Below are 24,689 nucleotides of genomic sequence, written 5' to 3'. Positions count from 1 at the left end.
TTATTTTAGAATATATACATATATTTTTGTTTTAAGGTCTGGTGAGCCCCTCTTTCAATTAAACAACATTTGCTAAGTTCTTCCTGCAAAAGGAGGACAAAAAGGGACAAATAAGAAACAGCAGCTGGGGGACAGGAGGAGAAGATGAAAGGGTCTCACATTAGCTGACGGCAAATGCTTCCGTTTTTAAAAAATATTTATTTATTTATTTATGGCTGCATTGGGTCTTAAGCTTCTCTCTAGCGGTGGTGTGTGGGCACATAGGCTTTGTTACCCTGTGTTATGTGGGACCTTAGTTCCCCCAATCAGGAATCAAACCCGCATCCCCTGTGTTGGAAGGCAGACTCTTAACCACTGGACCACCAGGGAAGTCCCCTAATGGCAGATGCTTTTCACATAGTGTATTTACCTAGTCACCTCCCAAATCAAATCCTACGCTGAGGCATTATCACCCTCACTTTAATATTGAGACACCAGTGGCTCAAAGAGGTGAAAGAGCTGACCCAGGGTCAAATAGCTATGAGTAGCCATCACTGGAACCCAGGTCAGTCTGACTCCAAGATCTGGGCTCTTTCCACTAAAAAATATTCTTTTATTCCAACACAATAATTGTGAATGTAGTCTATAACGGGGCTTTTAAGAAAACCAGAGTGGTTATGCTTTGCAAGGAATCCCACAGCAAAGAAAGCAAGTCCAAAATCAGAGAAAGGAGAAGCTACTCTAACAGAACACACAGCGGCCCCTCGAACGCTCCTCACTTGTCTCTGACGCCCGCTCTGACGGCTGCTCTGTCTGTGCCTTTGCTGTTTTCTGGCAGAACTGTCGGGCCCTCCTGGCAGGACCTGTTAACAAACACCACAGCTGCAGAGTGCAAGGGCAAGGAGACAGCCCTGCATCCAAGAAATGCATCTGAGATGTACTCAGACTCACTTCCTTTGCCCAAGGACTTAAAAAAAATATTTATTATTATTTATTCGGCTGTGCTGGGTCTTAGGCGTGGCATCCAGAATCTTTAGTTAGCGCATGTGGGATCTAGTTCCCTTGACCAGGGACTGAACCCAGGCCTCCTGCCTTGGAAGCAAGGAGTCTCAGCCACTGGACCACCAGGGAAGTACGCACAGTGACTTCCTGACATTTCATGACACACCTTTAATTTCTCAGCTGCTGTCAACATGGGCAGTAATACCAATGAGCAACTGAAAAAGACCTGCAGTTTCCAAAGCAGCCTTCACACTAGAGCAGCTTAAGCCAGGATGTCCATCAGTATCATTACCTTATCTTACGGTGGCAAAAAGGAGGGTGCCCTGAACCGGCTCACAAGTGGGAGAACAGGGCCTCTGCTGACTGCTTTCGTCTGGAATAATCCTGTCCAAATACTGATCCCTCAACTGGCTGCTCAGCTCTCCTCCGGGGACTCACCCCAGACCTACTGAATCAGGAGCTCTGAGGGTGCCGCCTGGCAATGCGACCTTTAATAAGCACCCCGGGGATGTTGATGACAAGCTGGGCTTAATTTAAGAGCACTGCTAAGGACTTCCCTGGCAGCCCAGTAGTTCAGACTCTGTGCTTTCAATGCAGAAGGCACGGGTTCAATCCCTGGTCGGGGAGCTAAGATCCCCCATGCTGTGTGGCCCAGCCTAAATAAATAAAAGCACTGCTAAGAGGTAGGTCCTACAGGGCGGATTCTCCTCTAATCACCCTGGGCCTTGACAATATTCCTGAGGCACATCAAGGTTTGTCGGGACAGAAGGATGGACAAGCGGTGAACGAATCACCCACAGGACGAGCAGCTGTACGTGCAGCTGCATGGGGATATCTGCGTCTGATATGAGGCCCTTTAGTTCCGTCGCTTGAGGAAAGCACACTTACTTGGTCAGGACAATGGAGACTGCGTCATTGAGAATGCTCTCTCCAAACACCAGCATGTTGAGCACTGGGTCCACATGAAGGGCGTTGAAAATAGCAATAGTGGCCACTGGGTCAACAGCAGAAATCAGGGAGCCAAACGCAAAACTGTCAGGAAGAGAAAAGGAAGGGGCAACTCTGTAATGCTTGACCCCTGGTCCAGAGGGTGAAACAAAGTCAAAGACTATTTAGTGTAACGTTAATAGGACACCCTGCAGCTGAAGAGCTACAGAAGATGGTGTCTTGCTTTCCACTTAAAATACCTGCTGATTTGACACTGTGGGTGGAGCAGTGAAAGGCCCACTCTACAAGGAGCTGCTAGGAATGGCCTGGTTTTCCACCGCAAGTACCAAGACTTCATCTTGAGCAGTGACGGAGGGAAGGCTTCTGCTTAAATACATGATGGACATCCCAGCCTTCTGGGTCAGGGCAGCTGGAGCCGTGATGCCCAAAGGGCCCATGTGCTCCTGGGTCTGACCTGTGCTCTGCCCCTTGTCACCAGGCCACCAGAGTGCCATCTGTGACTGCTGCCAGCCTCCACTCAGATTTGCAACATCTAAGGAGTGCTGGAAGTCAGCAGCACCTCCAGCGTGCTCCAGGGGCTGGGCAGCTTGGGTGGCAGACATCAAAACCAGGGCTGCCTCTCACCAGGCCAGTGCGCTCACCCCAGCACCCGTGAAGGCCGAATTCCTCCAACACACATGCGTTAATCGCCTAGTATGTTTCAAGCGCTGAGGCTAATAACAGCAGCAAATACGTATGTGGTACTTACCATGTCCCAGGCACTGTTCTAAGCGCTTTACAGATAGTGACTCAATAATCCACACAGCAACCGTGTGAAACCGGTTTGCACCTCACACTGCCCCGCTTACACAGGAGAAAACTAAGGGACAGTGAGGTTAAGGAACCTGCCCAGCAGGATCCAAACGCAGGCCAGCTGACTCGCAGCGGGGGACCTCACCCACTGCGCTGGACACAGCGATGCCCAGAGGCCGAGACCAGCTCAGGAAACGGCCAGTGCTACCCAGAAAGTCAGGGTGACGAGAGAGGAACGTGGCAGGATGGTGTGGGTGGGGACCACTTAGATCGGGCGGTCAGGAAAGGCCTCTCTGAAGAGATGAGGGTCACTGAAACAAGGGCCTACGTGACAAGAAGCAGGTGGCCAAGCCAAGGCACTGGGGGCAGCGACCAGAGTAAGCCCCCGTGGAGGCGGAGCAAGCTTGGTTGCCTGAGAGCCAAAACAGGGAGCCTGGCAGCAGTGTAGTGAACCAGAGTGGCTGGAGATGTGGAGGCTGGGGGGGAGGCAGGCCAGGTCACCCCTGGGGGCTGCCTAAGGAACTGGGACGATCATCCTCACATCCATTTGTCTTTTTCCCCTGAGAGTTCTTGTGAGCCTTCGATTCCCTCCAAAGGCCACACCTGGCACTGTTTTCCTGCAGCTGTTATGCAGCAAGTCTCAGGTAGAGACATAAGCCGGAGCCCATCCACCCACTTCCCATCCTCCCTTCTGGGAGGGAAGAGGGGCTACTTGGCCTGGGAACCACGGCGTGCTGTCCCCTGGATGTCCCCAGCAGCTTCCATGATCATCCAGCTCTGAGCTCAGGGAGAGGAGTGCTGGAGGAGGGGACTCCTGGCTGCCTGGCCAGCTCCAGAGCTCTTCATAAATCAATAACCTGGCCTTCTGGTTTTCATGACAGTGCCCTGGGACACTCTCAGCTCAGACTGCAGTTCGCAGACTTGCCCTGTCCCCACAGACGGTCATGCACTTTGTGAGCTGTGACCTTACCTCTCGCCCCACCGGGAGTGCCCAGGCGGTGGGTACCATGTTTTAGTCATGGGTGTTCTCAGGGTCAGTGCTGCTATTTGGGGAAGGCAGGCAGGTGGGAGGGAGGGAGAGGGGATTCCACCAACCCGGGAGGCTGTGACCTGCTGGTGGCTGGCCTTGAGGCCCTCGCTCTGGAACCCACTGAGATTCTCTCTCTTAGTCCCACTCTCCTCACCCATAGCACATAAAAGGGGCCTTGAAGGAAGACGAGTGTCTAAAAAATACATCCTGGGGACTTTCTTGGTGGTCCAGTGGTTAGGACGCTTCCATTTCACTGAAGAGGCCTGAGTTCAATCCCTGGTTGGGGAACTAAGATTCTGAAAGCAGTGAGTTGCAGCCAAAATTTTAAAAAAGCAAAGTACATCCTGAAGTGGGATGGGGACCTGGGAGCCATGGCGGGTCGTGCGTCAGGCACTGACTTTGTGTGGCTCGGCCGGCCCCTCCTCATGCCTCTCAGGGAGCACCGCAGCCCCAGATCCAGTGACCTTCAATTTTCCTTTGTGGAGCCTGGCCCCCTCCACTCTCCAGCTGCGGAGTTGTATGGGGTGTGAGGAGTAGGCAGGGGACCCAGGCCTGGTCAGAGGACCGTCACCAGGCATTTTAACAGGTCACTGGGCATCAGGCTGGCCCTTCTGGCAGGGGTAGCTGAAGTGAGGGGCACTGTGAGCCCGGAGCCACTGGTGCTGCCAACCGGGGTGAGCACGCCCATGGTGAGGCTGACCAGGGAAAGGCTGAGCCAAGACAGTGAGAGGAGGGGTTCCGGACACGAGGTCCCCAGAGGCTATCGTGCAGGAAGCCGTGATTCTGGGGACACTTCAGTTCTGTGAGTCAACAAACTCCTTTTTTTTTTTTTTTGCTAAAATGAGTTCGTGCCGGGTTTCAGTGGCACTAAAGAGGACTGACTGCTGCTCTTTGTAACAGTCCCCATGGCATCCTGACCTGGAAATCCAAGAGCGGGAATGAGAAGACGGACTGATGAATTGACAGAGGGATGGAGAGGTGGCAAGACCTGTGTTAGAGCAAATCTAGCTAAACAGTGACTGCGGAATCCAGGGGGTCGTGTGCGCGCCGTGCCTCCCCTTCCCATGTGTCTGACATTCCTCTAAGAAGTCAGGGGCGACGCACTCGGCACAAACAGCACACGTGGCTTTGGTTGTGAATCTAAACTAGGGCACAGTGTTTCTGACAGAGAGCACAGAAAGGCTGAACTACGAGCTGTCTGGATCACAGAGGGCTCTGCCTCAGCGGCCACTGAACCTTGTCCTCAGCTGCTCCACTTCACACCTTACGACCCAGTCTGTCAAAGGCCAGGAGCTGGAAGTTCAACTGAACAATGCGTTTCTTGAGTCTGTCGTCCCTGAAGATAGCAAGCTTCACAAAACAGAAAGAAAATGGACTGGGGTGGTGAAATAATACAGCGTGTATCTACGAGGGAACTAGCTTTCTGGTAGAAACACCCATAAAGTAAAATCTGTGCAACAAAGTTATTTTCATGTTTTCTACAGTGCAGAGGTCCATGCTTGACCTGCATGGTGTTTTAAACTGGATTAAGTCGTCAACATTTAAAACTGGAAATATTCCCTATTAGAATCTAGAAACTTGGCCTCTTCTGAATTAAACAATTAGGTATCTGGTCATTCTGGGCCCACATTTCTACACAGTAGTTACCATTTGCAGCTAAGAGGTGGCGGTCCCCTTCAGCCAGAGTGGGCTCCCTGGTTCACCACCACCACCAGCTCTAGACACACACCTGGCCAGCTTCCTTCTGTGAAGGGTTCCGCCAGGCCCTGCAGCTGTGTGGTTTACAACTGCTGGCTGATTTCCCCCAGAGGACACCCCCTCCCACCCCCACAATCTGTGAGACAGTCACTTTCTAACAGGAAAGGAAGTGTCTGCCCAGAGAGAAACACCACCTGGGTCTTACCCTGCTTGTCTAAGGGCCAGTTCTTTTACTCCTTGCTTCCTGAACATCCCATCCACCGGTTCCATTCAATTTCACAAGGATTTATCAAGCATTCTTTTGTATCTCTAATTAGCTGTCCCTAAACAGGCTGAAGGACTGAATGCCGTGACATCTGCCTTCACAGCCACTGGGTTTTGAGCGTTTCTTTTCAGTTGCAAAATACCTACAAAATACAGACCGTCAGTTCTGCTCTGCTTCCGGCTCCCTGTGAATCAAGAATGCATCTTTCTCTACTTGTTTATGTATCGAGACTATCTTACAACAAAAGCTTTGAAATCTATGTCCTTGTAGAGAAAACAAGATTGGACTTGATGTTACTGAAGGCACATTTCTCACGAAAAGGGCTCCAAGGTGCTGCTGTAAAGGCTGTAAGCTCCCGCCGGTCCAGTGAAAGGGACCCCAGGGCTGAGCACTGGGTCCGACTTCCAAGCGCCCCAGCCAGGCCAGAGGACAGAAACCAGTGTTCTTGGCAGAGAAACAGAGATGGGCTGCAGACTGACTGGCTGTCTCAGCGAGGGGAAAGCAGGTCACACTCTGTGTGTGTACTTTTTTAGCACTAGAGCTGGTACCTTCCAAGAGACAACTGCCTAAGTTGCCTCCTGCTAAGCCGATTATGGAAATTCCTGGATTGGGCTCCTAGGCAGCAGCTCTGAGTGTCCAACGGAGTAGCTTCAGCCCGGGGAGTGTGCCCACAAAACGCCCTGGCCCTGCTGGCTTCCACCACCCCCTCCCCGCTCCCTTAGTGGGAATCCCAGAGTAAAGGCTGACACCTCACCCCTGACTCCATCCCCAACCTGTCAAGGAGACAAGTTTCCATTATGGCCACTGAAAAGCTTTAGAAATGAGCTGCAGGCGATCTTTAATAATAAAAGGACAAATGTGTAGCCTGCAGTGTGTGTGTGTGTGTGAGGGGGCCAGTTAACGACCCAAGAGTTATTCCCTTGAAAGCGGAAACTAAATCATTCCCGTCAGCAACTCTCTGACTGGATATCTTCAAAATTCTTCAAGATAGATTTGATTCATTTTGGAGATACACATTAATTCAGAATAGATTCTACAGCAGAAATCATCAGCCAAACCATGAGACACAATAGAGAAGTCAGGAATCAATACGGAGAAAACTTTCCCCAGTAAAAAAGTATAGCCACACGGGTGTTACAGGATGAAAGGTTTACCTGTCTGTCATGTTGAGTTTAGAGATTACATCAGCCTGTAAAATAAAACACACAAACACACAGACACACACAAAAAAAACCCCTGGAGAACAGCCAAGAAGATTAAAATGTCCATTAGTATTTTATTGCAGACTAATAAGGACATTAATCTTCAGTCCCCAAACCACTTGAAAAATACAGAAAACTCCTAAATTTTAGTTTAGGCATGCATCTGATCATCATACGTCAAAAGTATGACAGAGAATGCTACATTTGTCAAGCAAAATTAACTAGTTTTCTTCTCTAAAGTTTATTCCCCTCTGATGCTGGAAGCTGAGCAATGAAGGCTGCGTGACAGACAGATTTATTCTGGTGCCATCGAGGCAGCGGTAAAGGTGAAAATCAGACGGAGCCATCAAAAGAAGCAAACACATCTGACACACATAGAAGAAATCTGCAGTCAGCCCAAGGCCTGAGCCTCAAGCTGCATTCGCAGAACTGGGGCCGATGGACTTTCTACAGCTGACCGTGCTGGAGAGAACTGGGACGTGCCATAGATGCGAACAAGGCGAAGTCACAGACACTGCCTTCCTAGGCAGGTCAGAATCAGTTCAGATTAATCTGAACTCAAGATACAAAGCACTCAACTGATGACACTGGGAACTGCTTTAGGAATGGTGGAGCATCCAGGGAAAATAATTCTACAGGACAGTTTGGAATGGAGTGAACACATTCACAACCATTTTTGATTTTTAAAATGCAAATTTTTATTAAAGAAACAGAAATTTAACTTTGCTTCAGTCTGATAACATAATTGATATTGTTATAATTTGAAGAACTTGATGGTATATATTCTGTTTTATTTTTAGGTATTCCAATTAAGACAATATTGGTTTGCAAATATAATCAAATACTTTGGGGGATTATGGAGAAGATTCACTCAATTCCAGACAGCAAAGCTTCCCGAGGACGCTGAGAAACCACTTGAGCATGCCTTTACTGTGCCAGTTTGACTCTGGATTTCTTGGCAGGAGAGCATTTACTGCGACTGGAAACCCAGGCCCCATCAGGTGTCCCTACCCCACTTCCCTGCATGAGCTCTAAGAATGTAAGGTTTTCAAGGTTTTTCAAAGATATTTTCCTTACCTGACCCAGAAAGTAAATTCCTCCACCTACTACAAAAGCGGAAATTGCTGTTCCAAAAACAGCAAATAGGGTGATGGAACCAATATTTTGAAAGAAATTACCCTGTTTGAAAGAGCAGAGATGAGAGAAATGATTAGAAAGGCTCAGTGAAGTCATGGACCCCACAACTGGCCCTCCTTATATGCTTGAATCTCTGTAAAGGGCACCGTCACCTCGAGGGGTGGGCAAGCTGGAAACCTGGGCGCCCTCCCTCACCCCCACCTGCAGTGCAGTCAGTCCCGCGGCATCTGCCTTCCCCACGTCACTCACGTCTCTCTGCTTGTCTCCACTGCCCCTGCCAGCGACCATCATCTCTCCCCTGGACTACTGCACAGCTTCTGTCTATAATGAGTCTCAACCATCCCTGGCCTTGCCCTCTGCTCTTCAAGGGCTTCCGGAACGATCTTTGCAAAGGATAAATCTGACAGTGCTGCCTTCATTCTGACCCCCATTTCCACTGAAAACACACATAAAACGTAAACAAAGCCTGGATGGTTCGACCCCTTCAGAGTCTCCAACTTCCCCTGTGTTCTCTGGGTTTCCAGTCACACTGGTACCTTTTTTCTCCTAATTTTTTCGATCTGGCTGTGCCAGGTCTTAGCTGCCACACACGGGATCTTAGATCTCTGTTGAGGCATGCAGGATCTTTAGTTGCAGCATGTGGGATCTAGTTCTCTGACCAAGGTACGGAACCTGGGCCCCCTGAGCTGGGAGCTCAGGATCTGAGCCCCTGGGCCACCAGGAAGTCTCCTCACTGGGAGCTTTTTGTTCTTCAAATACATCGTCATACTCTCTGGGCTTGGACCACCCTTCCCCTCTGCCTAGTGAACTTTCATCATCCAAAGACTTCAGGACATTTTTTACTTTCCCTGAGGGAAGCCTTCTCTGATCCCTCTGCCAAGTCAGATCGCAGCCTATGTTCTTGATGCACAATGCCTCTTCTCCTGGTAGCACTTGATGCGACTGAAATGTGACATTTACTTACGTCATTACCTGACTACTATCTGTCCTGCCCACTAGGCTGCAGGCTCGGGGGGCGGGGGACAACGACCACATCCGCTCCGGTACGACACAGTCGCTGGCATATGCCTATCAGATGGATGACGCCCAGTGAACAGGTACTGAAGGAATTAACTGTGTTTCATGTCTGATCAAAGTCCAAAGTCTATACAACGATAATTTTTTCAATTAATTAAGAAGAGCTACATTACTATAAAGAATGTCAAGATAACAGGTTATACTATCAGAAACTCCTTTCTGCTGTCCACGTCTTTTAAGCAATTTTATTCCATTCTATTAGTGAAATCGCAGAAGGCACTGGCACCCCACTCCAGCACTCTTGCCTGGAAAATCCCACGGACGGAGGAGCCGGGTGGGCTGCAGTCCACAGGGTCGCTGAGAGTTGGACACGACTGAGCGACTTCACTTTCACTTTTCACTTTCATGCATTGGAGAAGGAAATGGCAGCCCACTCCAGTATTTTTGCCTGGAGAATCCCAGGGACAGGGGAGCCTGGTGAGCTGCCGTCTATGGGGTCGCACAGAGTCGGACACGACTGAAGCGACTTAGCAGCAGCAGCAGCAGCATTAGTGAAATAGAGTGAAATAAATATGACGAATATATTCCCATCTATACTTTACAGCATTTAAGACAAGATAACTGAGTCCAAGCAGTAGTAACATCTTTCACATATCCATTGAAGTTAAGAAAAACAAGCTGTTTATTAGAATCCTGTGGACTCTACTTAGGGACAAGGCCAGGGAATCTTGATGGCCTTTGACTGTGGGCCTGAGCAAGGAATCCCTTCTTTTTTTTTTTTTTTTAGTCAGAAATTGTCAAGCCACAGACAAAAGGAACTGATACTTTTTTTCTGGCCACATCATTCAGCTTGTGGGCTCTTAGTTCTCTGGCGGGGGACTGAGCCTGGTCCTTGGCAGTGACAGCACCGAGTCCTAATGGCTGGACTGATACTTTAAATCTAACTTCAACAGACTGTCCTCACTCCACACGGAGAGCCCACTAAGCCTATCTCCTTCAGGAAGTATCTTTGCTTCATTTTTTGCAATTTTGATTTCGCTGCCCACGATATGACATTCAATTACTTTGGCATATCAATCTTTAGCACACAAAGAACTTTAAAATAACTTAAGGCAAACACAATGATTGGGTTCTTTCCTAAACAAAAGACTTTCATCTATGAGTTTTTCTTTGCAAAGAGCTGTTTTTTTTTTTTTTTAAAGAACAGATTACACTAACTCTTAGTCTGTTTGTGCGTGTTTAGTTGCTAAGTCATGTCTAACTCTGCGACCCCATGGACTGCAGCACCCAGGCTTCCCTGTCCTTCACTATCTTCCGGAGTTTGCTCAAATTCATGTCCATTGAGTCGATGATGTCATCCAACCATTTCATCTTGTGTCACCCCCTTCTCCTCTTGTCCTTAATCTTTCCCAGCATCAGGGTCTTTTCCTGGTGCTTCCCTGGTGGCTCAGATGGTAAAGAATCCACCTGCAAGGCAGGAGACCCAGGTTCGATCCCTGGGTCAGGAAGATCCTCTGGAGAAGGGAATGGGTACCCAATCCAGTATTCTTGCCTGGAGAATTCCATGGACAGAGGAGCCTGGCATGCTATGGTCCATGGGGACAGAGAAGCCTGGTGGGTTACTGTCCATGTGGCTGCAAAAAGTCAGACATGACTGAGCGACTAACACTTTTGTCTGTTTACAAGGATCTAATTCTGCTATAACTTATGTAGTTGGCTAATATTAATCTGGATATTGAAAATTTAACAAAATTCAATTTACCCCACTATAAAAACTTCCCTTTGCTACATAAGGCAAATTCATCTGCTTCTTTCTGATATAATTAATGTTCTATTCTTTATATGATACTAATAATTCAAAGAACCAAATAGCTGCCTACCTAATGCATATCAACCGATGATAACTGTATGGAGATTTTTAGTCCAAACCCAAATTCACACCGGCAAATACAGCAATATTAAAATAAAACAAAGTCAGCTTCCTGTTCTTTAGGGAAAAGTGCAGGCAGTGGACAGAAGTCTCTAAATTCACACTTTCAACTCACATTAGTCCCTTTCACATAAACTGTCACATTTTCTGCTGGAAAGTCAGCTTCAAAGAATTTTTCTCTCAAGAAACTATTTTCCTCAAATTCTGAGTAAGTTTATTTCCCTCTACTCCAAAAAAATTAGAAGATAAAAACTTTACATGCGCTAATATAATAACCAGCGTCACGTTTTTAAATCAAACAATCATTTTCGGGAGTTCCAGTTCAGCGGTTAGGACTCCATGTCTCACTGCCAAGGGCTCAGGTTCAAGCCCTGGTCAGGAAACTAAAATCCCACACACCGAGCAGCACACTAAAAAGAATATAATATGCACACTGCTTTCTTCAGTACTGTTGTGAAGTATTCTCACATTCTGCTCTCAGTTCTTCCAAGATTTGTCCACAAAATTAAAGAGTAAAAGACACTGACCTTCAAATCCTTCTTGCTTGTTTTTCTAACAATTATCTGATGTCAGTTTTATAAGATATAGGATTTTTTTTCTTTTGGTTAATACACAGTAAAATGGTAACTAAAAAAATCTGTACTGAACATCTTAATTCTGCTTTACTATTCAGGAGGAAAACTAAAGATTTAATTTGTATGTTTTTACCAAAACTCTCATGACAAATTTAATTCTCAAGTTTATTATGTTATAAATATTATTTAATTTTTATTTATTTTTAATTGGAGTATAATTGCTTTACAATGTTGTGTTAGTTTCTGCTGAACAAAGTGAAACAGCTATATGTATAAATATATCCCCTATTAAATTCTTATTAATAATAACATTGCCTAGAGGCTCTGATTCTTTTTGATTTCCTGGATTGAAGCTCGCCAGGCTCCTCTGTCTATAGGATTTCCCAGGGAAGAATACGGGACTGGGTTGCCATTTCCTTCTCCAAATAGTCAGGTTATAACAGATAATACAAGAAGCACTACCAATTATTTAATGTGGTGAGTGGTGAGTTGCTGACATTCTTTCATCTAATGTAAATCTCAAAGCAACCTAGGAGGTAGGGTTTTGGGGATCTTTTTGTTTGTTATTTTAAAATTTCTACTCTACTCAAAACGGGGCATCCCCTGTGGCTCAGCAGCAAAGAATCCACCGGCAGTACAGGAGCCGCAGGAGCCGTGGGTTTGATCTCTGGGTTAGGATTATCTCCTGGAGGAGATCTCCAGGATGACAACCCACTCCAGTATTCTTGCCTGGAGAATCCCATGGACTGAGGAGCCTGGCGGGCTACAGTCCACAGAGTCGCAGTCGGATACAACTGAAGCAACTTAGCACACAGGCACTACTCAAAAGGAACCCATAGGGGGCAGCACATGACTAGACACGGGTCTCTGGGTCAAAAATCCAGGCTCTTCCCCTCTCCAAGGACAGGCCAAACCTCAAGTCCTTCCAACCCTCAAATTTTTTAAAAATCACATTTACAAAATAACTGTTGTACACTAGTATTTTAAGTTGAATCACCTTCTTATTTCAAAACTTAAATACACGAATATTTTAAAAGAACTCACAAAGAAAAGCCTAGGGTACACAAAGTGAGAAGCTCCTGCCCAGGCAGAAAGAGCCCCACGGAAGCTCGAGGACAGAGACCAGAAATGTCAGACCAAAGCAGAGAACCGGGCGGGGCCAGACGCTGCGCTGCAGGGTCGGGAGCCAAGAATGGGCAGAGTAACTGTGGGAGTCAGCGATGGGCCAGAAGGAGCTGGAAGCCTCGGGGGAAGGTAGCGCTCTCCTCTGGAGAGGAGAAGCAGGGCCAGGGAGGGGCTGGGAAGGAACGGGGACGGGGCTTAAGTCGGGGGGCTTAAGTCGGGTGTCTGAAGGGTGGGTGGGCCCAAGGAGGGAGAGAGGGAGAAACAGGAGTGGGAGAGAATCAGCAGGCCCGGGGCACCCGTCCTATCATCGCAGGACACAGTCTGACTTTTTAACATGGGTCATTCTACCTCCAAGAGGAGTCAGTATAACAGCCACATGCATTAAAATCACTTTGGGAGACTTTTCTGGTGGTCCAGTGTATAGAAATACACCTTCCAATGCAGGGGATGTGGGTTCGATCCCTGCTCGGGTAGCCAAGATCCCATAGACCTCGGGGTAACTAAGTCTTTGTGCTGCAACTACTGAGCGTCAACTAGAAAGAAGCCCGTGCACCGCCACGAGAGACCCATGTGCCACAATGACAATCCCGCGTGCAGCAACTAAGGGCTGGCGCGGCCAAATAAACACATATTTCTAAAAAGATCACTTTGGTCATCTCTAAGCAAAGAACCCCTCTAAGGAAAGCACTAGTAAGCCACACTGCCTGAAACCAAGAAAGCAGCCCACTGATCGTGTCTGCTCCTCTTCACAAGTCAGGCATGATGGTCCAGCTTCCACCTCATATCCCAGGCTGTTCACACAGAGCCACTGCTGCTAAATTAACACCCAAGCTTCTAAGGAAACACAGGGAGTCACCCAGACCAAAAGCACTAATACGTGCCCAAGTCTTACCTTGTGCAACGAATATCCTGACTCAAATATAATAGGTGGAAGCAAGAGGAGGAAAAACATATTTGGACGAAACATTTCTTCCTCCTGTAAACATAAAATGGGTATTTTCAGAGGCATGGGATTAAGAAATAAATCCATCAGTGAAGAGCCAAAGTCATTCTTCTCTTGGAACCTGGCCCAGTGGAAACATACAAAGTTTAAATCGCCACCTGATGATAAAAGCAAACAAAAGCAGTGACAAAACAAACAAACAAACAAAGACCTCAAAAGAAAACCTATGTGTAAAAATGTAGAACAAATGATTTTTAAAGGTGCCCAGAAAAATAAACAGCGGAATGAACTGCTTCCAAATGTACAGCAGTAGGCTCTTCATTCTACTAAGGAAAGTAAATTAATTTTAATATAGAAAACATTTCAATTCAAAAAGAACATTTTCAAAATCAAGTCCACAAATTGGAATTCCTCCCGGGAAAAGGTAAGAGCCCTAAAACAATTCACTCAGAGGGAGGGTAAACCCCACTCATGTTTAAAACAGCCCTGCCTTTTCTCTGCTTATCACAGACAACTATGCTATGTTCCTAAAAAGAAATATATTAAGCATATGACAACAAAGGTAGAAGGCCCGCCAGCAGGAGAGTTTGGAAACAGAACCACACGGGAAGAAAACACCGCTCCATCACTGTTCTTCCCTCCCACCGCCCCCCCCAGCACCAGGTTTCCAAACAGGCCCTGCTTCCTACTGTGGCTTTCCACAAGCACCGGCTCCTCTGGAGAGCCTGCCCTACTGCCTTAGCCTAACAACCTCACCCTTTTCTGAGGTCAAGCACTGGCTGCCTGAATGTGGTTCACTTGTCTATACTATTAAATGCATTACTATTCTTTAACTTGAAAACCAACCCCCACTGAAAAATATATTTAATAACTCTGAAGCATAGAAAATTCAAAGATAACTCTTCTCCTCGTCCTGCTCAGAGCAGGCCCACTCCCTCACAGACTTCCCTGGGCTACCGCGCAGTCCCTAGGGAGCAGCTGCACTCAGCAGGGAGAGCGTGGGCCCGGGACTGAAAGAGTTTCCGCTTCCTCCAGAGACGCCAGAAATTCACATTTTTACATGAAATTTCTAGAATTTTATATAGATTAATAATATTTAAAAGAAAACTAATGATTTTTTAAAACTGGTTTTAAATTGATTCCAATTTTGATCAACTGATTTTAAATCAAACAAAATGTATCGGGGGTGGTATTACACATCAGGCTCTATCCAGGGTTAAGAGCAGAGAAAGGGTGTATGGTCTGTGCTCCCTGCCCGAGAACGCGCCACTGTGAGGAGGTTAAAGTGAACCAGCTGCAGGAAGGCCAAGCTTTATACACAACGCGCTCCAGGGGGCCTGCCCAGTCCCTTCCCAGGCGGAGGGGAGTTCTAGAAATATTCCAAACTCAATACACATACTGGGAATTCGTTTAACACATACAATATGTCCTGAATACTATTATTATTTTATAAATGTAGCCTTTCTCTTTCTTATTGGAGTATAGTTGATGTGCAATATTGTGTTTGATTCTGATGTAAACTGACTCAATTTTACATATATATGTATATATATATTATTTTTCACATTCTTTTCCATTATAGATTATTACAGGATACTATTATTTATAACAGTTTCAAACTGCATTTTCCCTCAGACTATGAGGCTCATTTTGCAAATTTTATACTCTATAGTTCCACAAGTAAATTTATCTTCACACCTAGGAGCTGGCTCAAAGTAGGGGGGCTCAAACGTATATTTTTATCATACAATTCTTTTAATATTTTGAAATGGACCTTCTTTCCCTTCACAAAACCAGTTTTGCTAAGCTTCCTACTCAAGTTTCAGTCAGTCCGTGGCCCACAGACAATGGTCATGCGCTAACGACCCCGAGGGAAGGGAAGGGTATGAACATCCACAGAGTGATGGCAGTGTGGTGTGGAGGAGAAAACACAGAGCACGCAGACCAGGGGGCCTGGACGCAAGGGCCGGCTGCACTGCTCTCCAGCTCTGCGACGCCGGACACGTCCCGACCCCCGGAGGTCACCTTCTTCACCTGTGAAGATGGAGATAATGTGAGGTCCATCCAACTCCACGGCCGTCATGAGGATGACAGGAGCTGGTGAGCAGAGCATTCTCTAAGGTCTACAGCGCTGGACAGCTAAGCCTCCTTAGCTGCAGTCGTTAGAACAGAATCAGGAGAAACAAGCACTGTTCAGCATTTAACGCTGGTTAGAGGGCTCTATACGGCAAGGGCTTTGCTGGCAGCTCCGCTGGAAGCTCAGCTGGCGGTTCAGCTGGCGCTCAGACAGTAAAGAACCCGCCTGCCATGCAAGAGGCCTGGGGTTCGACCCCTGGGCTGGGAAGATCCTCTGGAGAAGGGAATGGTCACCCATTCCAGTATTCTTGCCTGGAGAATTCTATGGACAGAGAAGCCTTGCGGGCTATAGTCCATGGGGTCACAAAGAGTCAGACATGATTGACTGATGAGCACACAGCAAGGTAATCTTAAGATTGTGAAAATGCACACAAATAACAAAACATGGCATTGAATGCTTCTTAACTCAAAACAGAGATGTATGCTTTTTCAGAAAACTCAGATGTAAAGATATCAACCCTAACCTACTAAAATCAATGGGACAATACAAACTTCATAGACAGTCAAGTAATGATAAGAAGGCCACCATAACCTTCACTGTCACTAAAACTAAGAACCAATCAAAATTGTACTTATGTTAAAAAAAAGAACAATTGGGTAAACCTACCTTCCAATTTGCCAGTTTTTTAAACTCTATAATTTTTATAACTGCTCCCATGAGAATACCTAGAAGAGAAAATGTAGAGATTAACAAGAAATTAAAGCTATAAGAAAGATTTCTTGAGTTTATTATTCTAAAGAAACTGATTACTATTACATCTCTCAGTGGCTTTTATGAATTTCTGCAAGTTTTGTGTCTGAAAACATAAGAATGGAATTTTATGAATAGTGTGGAGTTTTACGAATCATATGAGTTTCCCACCTGCATCTCAGGCAAACCTCCCATAACAAAGTCTACAAAAATCTGGGGGTGGGGAGGAGAGGGCGGAGAGGGGCAAAAAAAGCTTTATAAAACAAAACCAAAGGGTAGTTTGCCTGGCATGGAAGACTTAACACTGCTCATTTTTGCTTTATCTGCTCATTTTCAATGTAAAATGGCAGAAAGCTAAATTTGCCCTGTTACTGCTTATTCCTATCATTTTCACAACGGAATTAAAGATCACGTTCTCAGGCTCAGATGACAGAGCCACGTAGAGTATTTAGTTAGAGATAAAGTTCTGATGCTGAAAATAATCTAAAGGCAAGGTTCTGTGAAATTTCTGGAATAAAACAGACCATCTAAGTTCAGGCATGTCTCCACAAAGCTGACAGGCTCACTGCTCTCTCATAAAGAACCCACCAAAACCAATTCTCGAAGAAGCGTCACAGGTACAACTTATGACTGCTCTGTCCCTCACTAGATAAATGATTCTTGAACCCTTAGGCACATCAGAATAGAATCAGCAAGGGAAATTTTCATAAAGTAAAGACATCCGAGTAGAACTCGGGACCTGCCATACCACCATCTCTGGTACAGGGGATACAAAGTAAGGCTGAAGACCACCATCTCAGACACTTAAAGACTTCCCTGGTTGCCCAGTGGTTAGGACTCCACACTTCCAATGCAGGGGGTACAAGGTGGATCCCTCGGACAGGGAACTAAGATCCCACATGCCTTGTGGCCAAAAAATAAATAAAAAAGACTTTTCTTTTTCCTAGAGGAAGAAGCTTTTCTCCATCAACAACAGAGAGCTGAAGAAACATACCTTATTGGGTGGGGGTGAGGAGAAAATATGAGAACACAGTTTTATTAGGAGAAGAAGCTGCACAAATGCTAACTGTCATGGGGAAGGAGGGGTCTGAGGCGAAGAGAAGAAATAAGTTCATTTTAAGTTTATAAATCTCTGTACTATTCGCACATTGTTATATATTAATAAAACAACAATAAAACTTTTGATCAAATGGAGTAAGAGAAAATCTGATCGATTTGCACTATAAAGGGAATAATGATCAATGACATTTTCAGGACAGTAACCATACATTCCTAGGGGCTTCCCTGGTGGCTCAGACAGGAAAGAATCTGCCTGTGTTGCAGGGAACCTGGGCTCAGTCCCTGGGTCGGAAAGATCCCCTGGAGGAGGGGACAGCAACCCCCTCCAGTGTTCTCGCCTGGAGAATCCTGGACAGAGGGGCTGGGAGGGCTACAGTCCATGGAGTCACAAAGAGTCGGACACGACCGAGCAACTATCACCTCCACTTCCAATCAGGCACTCACTTGCCACGTGGTATGAAAGCACCTATTCTAATCTTTCTCAGAGTTCCCCAGTTGCTTCCTTTTTCTTATCTTTTCAAATTGTGTATATATTTTAAGGAGTTTACACACAAATTTTTTTTATTAACCAGATAGTTTATGAATCCTTTGTAAGACGTTATAAATAAGAAAAAAGAAAGAAATCCCACCCCGTCTAGCTCTCTGTCTCCCGTTCCAAGGTAACCAACTGTCTTGATAAGTCTGGGGAATATTCCAGCAGACCCTTTCTCCACCCTCTTACATATTTATATTAACCACACAACTCTACAGTGTGTGTGTATCTGTACACACAAGGCACACCTGTGAGTATTTATATAAAATGTACTGTATCTTTCTGTTATTTGCTATTTTGCTAAGTGTTAGGATCAGGGGTTACTACACACAGATCTGCCTCATTCCTTTTTAACAGCTCTACAGCATAGCATAAACACGCCAGAGGCTGAATAGACACTTCTCCAAAGAAGGTACACAAATGGCCAATAAGCACAAGGAAAGACACCTCACATCGTTAGTCATCAGGGAGATGCAAATGAAAACCACAGTGATTCGTCAGTTCATACCGACTAGGATGGCTAGCATTGTTTAAAAAATGGAAAAATAACAAGTGTCGGCAAGGATGTAGAGAAATTGGGACACTTAATATTGATATATCGATGGTGGGCATGTAAAAACGGCACAATTGCTATAGACAAGTTTGGCAATTCCTCAAAGAGTCAAAGTTACCATATGACCCAGCAATTCCACCCTAGAGAACAGAAAACTTGGATGTTCCTAACAGCATTCTTAGCCCAAAGCGGGGAACCACCCAAATGTCCACCAACTGATGAGTGGATACACAAGATGTAGTACATCCACAAATGGAATGTTATCTGGCGACACAGAGGAATAAACCACCGATGCATGCTGCGATGTGGATGAGTCCTGAAAACATGCCAAGCAAAAGAAGCCAGACACAAGAGACACCTTATATGAAATATTCAGAACAGGCATATCTACAGGGACAGAAATGTTTTCCTGGACAGTATTAGGGATGACAGCTAAAGGGTATGGGATTTCTTTTGGGGATGAAGCAATGTCCTAAAATTGCTGTAATGGTTGCACAACTCTGTGAATATATTATGCTAAATCCCTGAACTTTTATAGGGTTTAAAGGTTACATTTAAATACAGGTTACATTTGATGAGTAACTTGTATGGTGAACTATCTCTCATAAAATGATTACCCCTTCCCCACCCCCCAAAAGCCAGATTCTAATACCTATAATTCCCACGGTTCCAATTCATATGAAATGTCTAGAACAGACAAATGTAGAGATAGGAGGGAGGTTAGCGGTTGCCAGGGGACAAGGCAAGGGGAAGATGAGGAGTGGCTGCTGATGTGTAGGGAGTTTTTTTTTAATAAACGTATTTCTTGTCGGCTGGGTTGGGTGTTTGCTGCTGCATGGGCCTCTCACTGCAGTGGCTTCTCCTACTGTGGAGTAGGGGCTCAGCACCTGTGTCTCCCGAGCTCCAGAGCGCAGGCTCAACAGCAGTGGGGCACGGGCTTAGCTGCTCTGGGGCATGTGGGATCTCTTCAGATCAGGGATTGAACCCGTGCCTCCTGCACTGGCAGGCAGACTCTTCACCACTGAGGCACCAGGGAAGCCTCAGAGAGTATCTTTTTGAGGGGATAAAAATGTTTTGGAATGAAGGAAGATAGTAGTGAGGTTGTGCAACCCTGTGGATATACTTAAAAGCACTGAACTGTACACTTTGAAATTTATGGTATGTAAATTCTACTTTAAATTTTTTTTAATTTTATGGAAGCAGAGTTGATATACAATGTCGTTATTTTCAGGTGTATAGCACGTGATTCAGTTATACACATATATATTGTTTTTCAGATTCTTTTCCCTTACAGGTTATTATAAAATACTGAGTATAGTTTCCTAGGCTATACGGCAGGTCCTTGTTGGCTATTCACTTTATTTATAGTAGTGTGTGTTAATCCCAATCTTCTAATTTATCCCTCCCCCTGTATTTTTTGAAAGTTTCCTCCCATGATGGCTATCTCCAGCTGTTGACCATTAACAGCTGCAGTGAGCGTGCATATACACGGCTCTTTGTGAGTATTTATTTCCCTAGGGCAGATCCAGAGACAACGAATGGCATGAGCATTTTTATCTCTGAAACTGTTGCCAAACTATCCTCCAAAGTGGTTATAAGAATTTAAACCCCTGCTCCAAAGCATCCTCACCAACCCTGGAAAATCATCGGCCTCTTCTGCCAATAAGACAGGTGAGAAACTGTACTTTTAAGGCTTCATTTTGCATTTACAGCGCATTCTGCACCCAGCAACTGTTCCTGATTACAAGGGAAACTGATCCTTTTTCCATGATTTCAGACTTGATTTTCAAAACTAGTGTTTTTTGTTGTTGTTGTTGCTATTAAAACCACAACTTTCTTTTTCCCTTGTAAATGTATACCAAACTTTAATACTTACAACAAATGCTTTTGTAATTACACATGAAGCAATCACATCTGAGAATCAGTGATTATTCCAATGCCTAAGCTTGTTTCTGTATTACTATTTATGAGGAACTGGAAGCTTTGTAAAATATAGTATGATGTTATTATTACTACTAATACTATTACACGAGTAATCCTTTGAAGTGTCCTAGGATTTAACTACAGTGTAGCATCAAATTGGCCAACTCCTCCTTTACCTTTTGAGATTGAGGTTCAAAGTTAGGTCAAATCAATCTAGTATACAGAAGAAATTAATTTATATCACACAACCAGACACACTAGAAATAAACCCTAGCTGCAATTTTGTACATCCCTATCAGTAAAAAGAATTTGAGCATGCATCTCCAAGTTACAAATTTTTATTATTACTAAAAAGGGCTTCCCTGGTGGCTCAGAGGTTAAAGCGTCTGCCTGGAATGCGGGAGACCTGGGTTCAATCCCTGGGTCGGGAAGATCCCCTGGAGAAGGAAATGGCAACTCACTCCAGTTCTCTTGCCTGGAGAATCCCATGGAGGGAGGAGCCTGGTAGGCTACAGTCCATGGGGTTGCAAAGAGTCAGACACAACTGAGAATAAGGAAGGAAGATTACTAAAAAAGTGCTACTTCATCACTGTATTTTAAAATAACACAGGAATTCCGTGGCAGCCCAGTGGTTAGGACTCTGCGCTTTCACTGCCGAGGGCCCAGGTTCAACCCCTGGTCTGGGAAACTAAGATCTCACAAGCTGTGCAGTGCAGCCAAAAATAAATAAATAAAATAACACCAAAAGTAGAGACTGTGACAGAGATTCAAGTTAAATAGAAACGTAAGTTCTAATATCTCCTTTTGCCCCAATGAATCTTCATACATACACCTGATTATGGATACCACTAGATTAATTCAAAGGATCAGGAACAATTCATAATTATTTGTTGAGCCCCTTCTCCCAGGTTTTGTTGCTTTAAATTATCCTTAAAAAAAAAAAAATTATTTGGCTACACCAGGCCTTAGAAGCAGCACGCAGGATCTTCGATCTTGGCTGTGGCATACAGGATCTAGCCCCCTGGCCAGGGATCGAACCCAGGCCCCTGCACAGTGAGTGCAGAGTCTTAGCCACTGGACCACCATGGAAGTCTCCACTTTAAGTCATTTTTCATCCTCGAGAGAATGCTTCAGGCAGGAAGGCTCAGAGAGTTCACCCAGCTTTTCTGACAGCTCAGGGCCAGCGAGTAACAGTGGACGCTGGCTCCCGGGTGCATTCTACCACCTCCTGAGGCTGAGACACGGGTAGACCGCACCACGGCAGCCCACCTGCCCTGCTGCCACAGACTAACACCCCTCCTTCTCTCTCCCAGGGTGCACTGCTGCTCTGCCATCACCACTGTAGACCACAAGTACTCTTGAATATGAGCATTATCGGAAAATGCTTAAAATATATGAAGTACAACAATCAGGTTACGAAACAGGATGTAGGACATGATCCCAGTTCCCTTAAAAAAGCAGGAATGTATGTATGTATATATATGCACACACACGTATTTATTTGCATTGTGTTAAAAAGAAACACACACACACTGCGGTGTTAGGCACTGTCCTACAGTGTACAATGTATATTACTTCAGCTCATTCTCACCATTACCCTACAAGGTAATAGACCATAATAACATAAATGATAATAATATTAATAACAGCACGTAACAGTTACTGACTACTTAGCACATAGGCATTAGACTAAGCGATTTCTACGCCTTGCCCTGTTTAGTATCATCAGTCCTATGAAGTAAAGGCACTGTCACATGCATTTTACAGAAAAGGAAACCAAAGGCCAAGGACCAGCACCACCCAGCTAGTAAAAAGCAGGTCTAGACTTGTTTTAAAACTTGAAAGCTCCAAGAGAGTCTGCAGTGAAAACAAGTCTCTGTCCTATCCTGGCTTCTTTTCTCCTTTTTGGAGGCCACCAATGTTACCAGTTTCTTGGTTATACTATACATTTCTGCTGAGTGTCTGTACATTTAAAACCATATACATGCGAGAGGCTTCCCTAGTTGCTCAGTGGTTAAAAAAAATATCCACCTGCCAATGCAGGAGGCACAGGTTTGATCCCTGATCCAGGAAGATCCCACACACATGGAGCAACTGAGCCTGTGCGTCACACCCACTGGGCCTGTGCTCTGTGTCCAGGAGATGCAACGACTGGGCCCACGTGCCGCAACTACTGAAGCCCGCGTGCCCTGGAGCCCGTGTTCCGAAACAAGAGGCCACGGCAGTGAGAAGCCCAAGCCCCGCAACTAGAGGACAGTGCCGCACTTGCCACAAGGAGAGAAACGCCTGTGCAGCAAGAGAGACCCAGCACAGCCAGAAAGAAACAGAATTTAAAAATCAAACCAAATCATATACGTGCACAGGCATTCACGTGTGACACAAATTTTAAGTTAAATGGTAGTACGGTATCAACTTTTTTAACTTACCACTACCTCTTAGAAACTACTCATATCAACACACAGAGCTTCCTCAGGCTTTCCGCGTTTTCAGTGGCTGCAGCGCCTTCCACTGTGCCATCCAGTGATCCGCCCCTCGGAATGGACACACAGGTGTCTTCCAGGCTTCGCTCTCACTGCCATTCCCATCTGAGCAAACACATCGCTTCCCATGTGTAAGGGTATCCACAGGCAAAACCCCTGAAAAAGGGGTTGCTGGGTCAAGCGTCCAGGCATTTTAAACGTCGTAAAGAGCTTACCATGGTAAACCCCGGGCCATGGGGCCAGCCCAGTCCCCTGCACTGGGCCCAGCTGTGCGGCTCCTAAGGGCTCACAGCTGTCCCCTTGTCCAGACAACTGCCCTTAGCTGCCGCGAGGCAACTCATCTTGGAAGCTGTGCCCGCCCCACACTCACTCACAGCCACTGACCACCTGATGGGGGCAGAGAAATCCCACCCCTTTGCCTGAAGGAAAGACAGAGGCTCCCGGGCAGACTTGCCCCAGAGCCGTGTACCGAGGCCAGGCGAGGGCTACGCTGAAGTCACACCCACCGTCTGGCGTGCTCCCTGGTTGACTCCCTCCTTACAGACTTACTCCTAAAGAGCACCCCACAATGCATGACCTGTCCCCAAGCCCGTCTCAGATTCTGCATTTAGGGAGCCACCTGGGACCACCAGTTCTTGGAGTGGGGTGGTCGCGGGAAGCACACTCGAAGAACGGGATTCTGGAGTTGGACCCCTCCACAGCTGCCCAGCAAAGGGCCCCAACACTGGAGGCAGAGCCCTGCTCGCCCCTCACCGCGGGTGGCAGGGCCACTGCTGAGACTCTCACTTGTGGTGGACTGGCTCATGGCTGCTGGAGGAGGCAGGGGCTCGTGTCACATCTCTGGTGTTAAAGAGGTTATGGCTGAAATAATAACTGTAAGAAAAGCAGTGGGACTTCCCCGGTGGTCCAGTGGTTAAGACTCCACACTTTCAATGCAGGGGGCACAGGTTTCATCCCTGGATGGGGATCTGAGATCCCACACGCTGCAGAGCAGCCAAAAAACAAAGACAAAAAGAGGAATTGCGGTTGTTGCTGAGTGCCACTGACGCTCTGAAAAGAGAACACGAAAGGCTGAAACAATCACCAACCTCAAGCAAAGGGTGAGAGTCAAAGGGCACTGACATCGACCCTCATCTCCTGCAGTCGGACGGTCTCCAGAGCTGAAGACCGGGCAAGTCTGAACCGCAAGAGTGGCAGACCTTCAGAGAAAGGTGGACTCAGGAAGACACACCTCCCACACCTTCTCGGAGCAGGGCTCCGATACGAGAGAAGTGGGGTCAGACGTGTGGGTTGGGGAGCCTGGAGATGCTCACAAGCACCTTTAACCTGCAGGTTCCTGTGGACCTTCCAGAACCTTCCAGAAGTGGCCCCACCACCCTGCTGGAATACAGAGTTCCCAGGCTACTTCAAGATTACACAGATGCCCCCAAACGAGGCCTTAGGCTAACTCCTGCTTCCTGTCATAATACAGCCCCCATGGACACAGACCATTCAGGTGTTCAGGACAACACACTGGCCCACTACTGACCTCATGCTAATCTGATAAGCACAACGTGGCAAGGAGATGTCTTGGTAAGACACAGATACTTCAGAGGATGGAGACTTTTGGGGGCCTGCCCATCTGGGAAGTTTTCGGGGATCAAGTGGCCTGGAGCACACCAAGACGCTGCCT

General features: G+C 46.3%; 1 protein-coding gene across 2 annotated transcripts in view; it reads right to left on the bottom strand.

Annotated features, from left to right (window-relative positions):
* SLC9A8 (solute carrier family 9 member A8) overlaps positions 1–24,689 on the bottom strand; it is a 71,677-nt gene that overhangs the window by 30,698 nt on the left and 16,290 nt on the right. Inside the window, exons 4-9 of one of the 2 annotated variants that reach the window (XM_069548808.1) lie at positions 16,387–16,445; positions 13,593–13,676; positions 7,994–8,095; positions 6,869–6,903; positions 1,870–2,013; positions 759–842 (exon numbers count right to left, since the gene is read on the bottom strand). In XM_069548808.1, the coding sequence (XP_069404909.1) occupies positions 759–842; positions 1,870–2,013; positions 6,869–6,903; positions 7,994–8,095; positions 13,593–13,676; positions 16,387–16,445 (508 nt within the window). The remainder of the gene's footprint in view (positions 1–758; positions 843–1,869; positions 2,014–6,868; positions 6,904–7,993; positions 8,096–13,592; positions 13,677–16,386; positions 16,446–24,689) is intronic. The other variant, XM_069548809.1, reaches the window with a different exon arrangement.

The sequence above is a fragment of the Ovis canadensis genome, chromosome 13 (genome assembly GCF_042477335.2).
Source record: "Ovis canadensis isolate MfBH-ARS-UI-01 breed Bighorn chromosome 13, ARS-UI_OviCan_v2, whole genome shotgun sequence".
NCBI classification, from domain to species: Eukaryota; Metazoa; Chordata; class Mammalia; order Artiodactyla; family Bovidae; genus Ovis; species Ovis canadensis.
This window is presented reverse-complemented; position numbering and strand designations above follow the sequence as displayed.